Genomic DNA, 8,343 nt, shown 5'->3' with positions numbered 1-8,343 from the left:
TATAAATCTAAAAAAAAAAAAAAAAAAAAAAAAAAAAACATAAAAAGGAATTAACTCAATATTTTATTATCTTAAGAGAATATTACTCCGGTACTATATTAGGGGTGGGAAAGAATATTTTCCTTTTCAAGTTATAAAATATTTGCAATAAACGAATTAAACACTTAAAACTTTACCATTAATGATCTGATATCACCATTAGGTCATTATTATGCATTAAATATTCACATTTACTTCTTCTAACAATAATATATTTATTATCTATAATAATTTGACTAAACACAAAAAATTTAGAACATTATATTGATTAAATAATAATTTTTATGTTTCAAAAAATAATATATTTTTAATTTCATCCCATTAAATAAGTAATAAATATTCCGTATTATACTATTTTAAATTTGTATTTAAAGGGCATTTTCAGCAATAAATTTGTATGAGATCATTTATGTTGGACAAGAAAATAGGGGCAGAATAGGTACACAACCACAGAGAGCAGTGGGACAAACAAAGTCAGTGTCCAAAATAGTAAATTGATTATAAAATTCAACAATTAATATAATTAATAATACAGATTAAGCAATGCATAATGTGGTCAAAAAAGTCACGCAAGTACACAAATGAGACAAGGAACAACCTGATCATGAGATTCTTCAAAGAAATCTTTTTTTTTTTGTATAATTTTTTTTTCATACAAAAGTGTCGGTCGAAAAACAAACTTAAATACAAATAAAAAAATTGATATGTAATTACAAGTGTTTATTATCATTATTTTATCATTATTATTATTATAACAACAAAATATAGTAGAAGGAATTTCTCCCTTCTTGGAGAGGACTCTGATCATCTACTTCATTGTAAGCTCTTCCCTCCCTCTTCATCAACACAATTGTCCTAAAAACTGCCATTTTTTCACAGATAACATCACTGTAAGATTGAAAAACAATTTTTTTTTTTTTGTCTGCAACTCTTTGAAGAACAAACACTACTCAAATACTCACCATTTTCTGTATTCTCAAGTATCAATCCTTTAAAAGTTTTTGAAACTTTGTTGTGTACAACCTTAATGACAGGTAGGGAGACCGAACGATCCCAGAACACTGCACGCGACTTCCATCATCCCTGCATAAATCGGGGTTGAGGTAAAAGATGTTAGGCAATGTTTCTCAAAGTTTATGGTTTCTTTAAGGTAAAGATTTTAGCCAAAGGTTTGTTTAATCAAAGTAATGTCAACTATGCAAGAATGGCAAATATTTTATAGTGTGACAGGTCAAAGGTTAACAAACATGTAGAAGATTGAGAGGAAGGAAGGAATATGAGAGGGTAAAGGCATATATATATGTATACAGGCTGGTTTGGATGGGGAAGTTAGGAATCCATAGTCAGCAAGGTGTGGTGTGAATCACAGCTGGTCTGTGCTGGAAACCTTTTTGCCTATTTCTATCTTTTTTTGAATAACAGAGAAACCCGCAATCACTACCCGAGGGTGTGTATTGTGTAAATCCTACCTTGTGACTCTAGCCAGCAAAGGGAAACAAGAGAAATCCGCAACCACTATCCGAGAGTGTGTACTGTGTAATCCTGCCTTGTGACTCTAGCCAGCAAAAATAACAGGAGGTAAACTAACCTAGGTTGTCTATATCTGATCGGCTCAAATTAATATGACCAACTGCTAAGAATCGAACTTATAACCGAGAAGGCCTATTTCATCTTATTAACTCAATCTACTAATGTCACAAACCAAACACATTCTTTCATTGTACACCGACAGACAAGCTGTTATTCACCTGCTATTGTAGGTTATACAATGATTTGTGTGGAGGAAGCTTAGTGTTAGGTATGGCTTACCCGCTAGTCAACTTTCTTTTTTGTACTTAATGCTAAAGTAAGCCATTCATCTGTACAAGCTGTGACAATAACACACTGCCTAACCTTCATTACAACTCTTTCAATACAACAACATTAGACAACACTTAGGTCCATCACTGTGTCATAATTTTCAATTTAATTCTCGACTATAAGTTCATTTAAAGTGATCCACCGACTATACAAAATTTACTCAATTTAATACATTGGAGAACTAAATAAAATAAATTTTACAAGGGTGATGTTGTCCAAAGATGGTCGTACAATCCATGTGTGAAAAAGTATGATGCATAACTTAGATTCTAAGCTCAAGAATTCACCTAAAAGAAAGAAGCTAAAGGCCATGACTCCCAAGTCCCAACTTCTACAAGACCTAATATAATAATTCGCTCAAAAAGTGATTAACATGGGTGAAGATAATACCGGATACAATATTGTATACTATAGTATTTTCTATTTTTGATACCAAATATTGTTAGCATTGCTACTAATATCGTCAAATAGGCGACAAACAACACTACGAGAAAAATTAAATCACTGTCATGACACCTTAGAAAAAATCACCCAAGATTTATAGCATATTTTGCAAGAATTCTTATGAAAGGCTTCAATTGAAGCCAATTCTCAATGCTAGTTTATTTTCTTGGTCCTTTGCCGGTTAAGATCGGAAGACCGTATTTTTATTCCATACACACCAATGAATAATGATTGTGGTTTTCATAATTATCAAAAAAATAAATAACCCAACCGACACATATATATTCATGAAATTCATGTGGGAAAGAAAGTCATGTTTCCTAAGTTTGGGCAATTGCAATTAAAACCAATCAACATCAATTAATTAATGGGTTAATAATTCAAGGAAACAATATTAAGAAAGGATAAAACTCAAATCAATTAAAGCAGTAAGAAAAAAATAAAGGATTGTGATTGGTTAAAGGACCATACCTCTCCTTGGCTTTGAAACAACTTTAGCAACGGTGGTTGGCTTAGGCGGCGGCGGCTGAGCTGTCGCCTCCGGCGGGAATAGAACGCCGTCGATCCCCTGAACGGAGATCCTGCCGTCAGTATAAATATCCGGGTCGAACAAGTAAGCGGACCCTTCTCCGTGCCCGAATTTCACCGACCCATCGGCCTCCTCGGCCACCACTTTATGGGGCAATCTAAGAGTATCATATCGGATTTTCCCAAATCGCCGGACGGCATTGTACATACTCTCCTCCGTTTGGTACTCCGGGATGAGATGATAGTACATTATCTGCTCTGGCGCGCCGGGCTCGCTGAGCTGATCGGTTGTGAGCTTAGCCATGGCTTCGTCGTTGGGGGCTAAAACGGTTAAAACGTAGCCTTGCGATACTAATCTCCCCATTTCTGTTGCGAGAGACGTTAAATTTACCATGATATCCGCTAATTCGTTATAACCGCCGTAATGCAGGAGGGTTTGGATGAAGTCCTTGACCTGGCTTTCTCCGTCGAAGTGGTGGTGGGGCCCGCCGGGGCCCGGGGCGGGCGCGGGGGCGAGAGATGGGCCGGGAGCCATGGCGTCGTAAATTGGTAAGACGGGAGGGGCGCCTGCGGGGACCGGGGCGGGTTTCTTGAGTCGGTGTGTTCTGGGGTCCACTTCCGGGGCTCCGGTGGGGAGAACGGCGGAGATGGAGCGTAAACTCCGGCGAGTATTGAAATCCTGCTGAACGGATTGGGGAATCAGCACGCGCTCTATCCCGTGAATGACGCCGTCGGGGCGGACGATGTCGTCAGCCCTAACCACCTTCGCGGCGCTCACCTCTCTCTCCCCGTTTTTCCCCTGAGCCACGGCGAGGTTCTCGTCGCCGGCGGCGCGGCACAGACTGGGGTGATTCCTAGCGGCGCGTGACCAGTGTTTCGCCTCAATGCGAGTGGGAATCATGTGAAACAGCAGCAGATTCTGCAACGACCGGAGATTCCCCGGCTCGAGCAAGAACCGCTTGAACTCGGGGTCCAAATCTCGCTCCAAAGCCTCATTCCTGGGCGCAAAAATGGTGATATTGTGGCGAGAAACCGCCTCCTCAAGCGTCTGAAGCAACAGCGCCTTCTCCACGAGCTCAGACAGCTCCGTGTAGTGAGAATCCAGAAGGGCCACCAGTACTGAGTTGGAATTGATCTGCGCAGCCGAGTTCGCCGCCCCGCCCTTCCCCGGCGGGTTTTCTTGCAATGTGGCACCTGTCAAAGCCGGGCAGAAGAAAAACGCGAGAAAGGCGAAGACTTTGCAGAGGCCATAGATCTGGGAATCCATGGCCGCTTGTAGATTTCAGAAAACTTTGGGTCTCTCTCTCTAGAAAATGGTTTTGGGCTCTTGCTTCCCCTCTCTCTCTCTCTATAAAATGTGTCGTTGGATTCGTGAGTATAGAATAGTGGGGGTTAATGGAGAGAGAGGAGATGTGTTGTTTGGTGGTATAATAAAGCAGAGAGAAGTCAGAAAGTCGTATTCTTTTGTTGTAGTGTTTGCAGGACTTTGGGTAAAAGAAACACAACATGACGAACTCTAGAGGTTACTTAATAAATAAATAAATAAAACGAAAATACTATCTTTACTCTCAGTTTTTACTTTCAATTTTTATTCTCACACACACAAAATCTTAATATATATACTTATATTAAATCTACATAATGCACCATTATTTTCCTGTACATTATGCTTTGTTGTAAACTAGCAAGTTGATCGACTCATATTAAGAAAATTGAGTTATATTAAAAACTAATAGATGTAACATTATTTTCGTGTTTGTAACTTTGTAGTTATTAAATAAACAGTCTGATCAATTTGATTGGAATATATCAGACTATGTTTTGTTAAGAGTGCATAAAGAGAAATATTACGTATAATTTTATGAAGTTGTACATTATATTTTGGTAGAGGTATATAGAGGTAGTACAATTTTATAAATCACATGACATTATAACATATAATATTATTAAAAAGTTTAACTGTTAATAACAATGATAGAGTATATTATACTACATAGTTCTTTTTGTTTTTTTTTTTTTTGAAAATGTTTTAATTATTATTACATAATAATAGATCGACCAATTTTGTTGTATTATGTTGTCATCATAGAGGCCTCCTATTTAGTTAGTTGGTGTCGGGTTAAATTTAATTTATGAAATATTTGTTGGATCCATAAAATACTTTTAAACCTTATTATTTGGGGGAAATGAAGTGTACTGTTCTTATGGTTGCAGTTAATTATGAAAGAACAGCATTAAATATTCTCCATATAATTATAAAAAATAATTAGTTTATTAGCATTTTTTTTGAGTCGGTTAGTTATTGGTAATTTAGTCCCACTGTGATCTTTTACAATGCAAACTTCATTCAAAACGCATTTTCAATTAGTGAATACAAATTTTTTGTTGTAAATAAACAAAATAGTTTATAAAGGCATAAAGCTAAAGTTGATGTTTACATACATATTAGAGTCATACTTGTGTGAGACGGATCGTGTCGTGTCGAGTCAATATACAAATGTGTCGGGTTGAATCATTACTTATAATGAAAACATATAATAATTTTTATGAAAAAAGTAATGTTTTTACATCAAAATATTAAAGTATTACATTTATCTTCAAAAGTATTATATTTTTCATTATAAGTAGCAAACACCTTATTTAATTTCTAATTAGTATTACATTATTAATCTTGACTCAACATATCTCACGGATAAGGATCCGTAATACAATTTTACACAAATTTTGCCTCAATATTAAGTTTAGTGTATTCACATAACAAAAATACTGCTGCTCGTATAGTATGTTTCACAAAAATAAAGAATAATAAAAATAATTGTGACAGGCTGTAAGTGGGGACCACACGGCTACAAGCAGAGCAGCAATGTGGAGATTTGAGAATGGAGGGAAGAATTTGTGGGGGTGGCTTTGCTTCTTGCCTCTCCTTTTTCTTGCATTAATAAGTCTCCCTATTTTCAGCCACTTTTTATTTTTATTTTTTTAATTTCTCATTATAAATCTCTCAATATATAGTAAATAATAAAAATGGTACAAATGTGGATTATTAAAAATAAAAGTCGTAATAGTAATTTCATAACAAAAAAAAATGCTACCCACCATATAATTATCATTTATGGATTAAGAAATAAAAATTATGTATTTTCATAGATTACTGATAAATTGAATGGCCTCACTATTAATTAATAAAGTTTTTAAATATCTAATAAATATAATTACACATCAGAGAGTAACTAACAATCAATGGTAATTGTAAAAATTTCTAGCATGATCTTTTCATATTTTGACCCCCTTTAAATTTTCTTCAAGTAACACTAGTAAATTGATTTTTTAAATGTTTGACTAATAAATATATTAACATTTTTTCAATATATATATATATATATATATTAACATATTATATTTTAACTTGTAGGAGGTAAGTTCATAAGAAAAAATATCATTTTTTTCTTTCGTATATTGTAAAAGCAAAATTATTAATTTATTTACTAAAATATTACCATCATTTTATATTTATAATAGTTGACATTTTAATTATTTTAAATTACCGTCAGATTTTATATAAGAAAATTCTCGACGTGTGTTTGCTTGCTTTTATTAAAGAATAAGGTAATGCCTTTTTTTTTTCTGCGTTAAAATTTATTTTCTCACCAAATTTTGTACTATTTTGTGAAATGTAATTTAATTCCGTCATACTCCAAATAGTACATTTGAGGGTTCGATTCCTGCACCGATCATCGAGAATTTGAGTTTGGACCGAGCTCATTGTGCTAAGAAGTGTATAAATTTAATACTCCGTAATTTCGTATTAAGTTTTGAAACTATATTATCTTGATTTATCTCCTCATAAGTCTCGGGACGAATTCATAGAATCCATGATATTAGACATCAAAGTAAAAAAATCGGAGTTATTAATTTTTTTTTAAACAATGAATATAAAAAATAATGACACATTACATGCCACATAATAGGGGCATATTAGTATTTTCAATTGTTTATTTGGTAGTTAGTTTTTCACTGTCTTTGGTTGGTGCTTCCTTCTCTATAGTATATTTTCATATGGAGTAATTAATAATTAATAATAATAATAAATACAATTATTTTTTGTTAATAAATTGGATTACGAAATAAGAGACACGTCATACGAATATGGTAATTCTCCATTAGCATTAGGGCAGTCCATAGTTATAAAATAATGGAATAATGTCGGATTCATGTTCTGATGTCATATCGTTTTCTACCAATGACTTTTGAACCATATGGAGAGGAGATCAAGATCATGAAGTGAAACCTCATCTGCTATTTGACTTCGATTGCTATATTCCTCCAATTAAACACAATTAATTTTCATATCTCCATTCTTCTTTTAAACATTAATAGAAAAATGCAATTTTAGAGTATCATATTTCGATGACTTACAAGTAGTTGCTAGTTTCCAGATCTGAGTTAATACCCAATTTGGTCTCGATTATTAGGATTTTATCATTTTGATTCTCAACTTCCAAACTTGCTCAATGTAATTTTAACTATGCAATTTTTATTTAAAATAGTCCTTTTTCCAAACAAAAATAATTCTGATTAGAACCATTTTGGTCAACAATTGCATAGTTGGGAATGTGATTGATCAAGTTTTGAAATCGATGACTAAAGTGGTAAAATTTTAATAATCAAGGGACCAAATCAGGTATTAACTCTTTCAGATTCGATATCAAGGAAAATTGAAAGTCTACATCATTATATTCATGATGAATTACAAGAAGCGTTGCAAAATCATTAAAAAAGCAATTTAAAATATACACGATGTATAATTAAAGAATTAAATTTACACCACTGTAATAACTGGTGTATTAATCATCTCAAGCAAATATTACCATTTTAACCTAATCAATACGTAACTTATTTTTCTTGCTAGGTATGTTTTAAATGTCATTCTAATTTCTAAATTTAACAAAGTTTAACCTACCACTTATTGAAATCATGATCCAAATATTAGTAAGATCCAAAGAATTAGATAGAATAAAGTAAATTAGCCTTGCTAAATATAATTATAATTATTGGAGTGCTAACTGCTAAGTGTGGATTTTTGGAGTTTTCCTCAAAGTGGTCTTCAACCTAATAATTATCATAATTCATAACCTCCTTCCCTAATAATAAACCATTAATTATTTGTTTCCTTTTGCTATTTTGGCCGGGGACTTTGAGTGGCATATATAAAACCTAAATAATAACTAAACCACTTCAAACAAATAAAAATGGCTACTAATATAAATATCACATATCTTACATAACATATATAGTCCATAATTATTACGTTCTTGAGGTGTGACAAAGCCTAACTTGCACTGTTAAGATTAGGATGAGAGAGTTAAATTTCCACTAATAAACATAAAATTAGTGGTTTTAAATATTATTTATAAAAAAATAAAGTATATAATTTATGTTTAAATTTAAAAAAAAAGGGGGGGGGGGGGGGGG

General features: G+C 33.4%; 1 protein-coding gene across 1 annotated transcript; it reads right to left on the bottom strand.

The window, feature by feature from the left end:
* Positions 1 to 623: 623 nt before the first annotated feature.
* On the bottom strand, positions 624 to 4,326 carry LOC116030395 (fasciclin-like arabinogalactan protein 15). Its single transcript, XM_031272631.1, has 3 exons — positions 2,815 to 4,326; positions 1,002 to 1,122; positions 624 to 901 (listed from the first exon to the last, which is right to left on the bottom strand). The coding sequence occupies exons 1-2, from the start codon at positions 4,136 to 4,138 to the stop codon at positions 1,064 to 1,066; spliced, it is 1,383 nt and encodes a 460-aa protein (XP_031128491.1). The 5' UTR covers positions 4,139 to 4,326; the 3' UTR covers positions 624 to 901; positions 1,002 to 1,063.
* Between the last annotated feature and the right edge of the window lie 4,017 nt (positions 4,327 to 8,343).

This window comes from Ipomoea triloba, chromosome 9 (genome assembly GCF_003576645.1).
Source record: "Ipomoea triloba cultivar NCNSP0323 chromosome 9, ASM357664v1".
Lineage (NCBI taxonomy): Eukaryota > Viridiplantae > Streptophyta > Magnoliopsida > Solanales > Convolvulaceae > Ipomoea > Ipomoea triloba.
The sequence above is the reverse complement of the archived record's forward strand: the minus strand, read 5'-3'. Positions and strand labels throughout refer to the sequence as shown.

Bases quoted from the DNA above. Each gene is read 5' to 3' on its own strand.
- LOC116030395 (XM_031272631.1), bottom strand. From the start codon at position 4,138: ATGGATTCCCAGATCTATGGCCTCTGCAAAGTCTTCGCCTTTCTCGCG. The intron at 1,123-2,814 runs GTATGGTCCTTT...CGATTTATGCAG, and splicing joins TGTTTCAAAGCCAAGGAGAG to GGATGATGGAAGTCGCGTGC.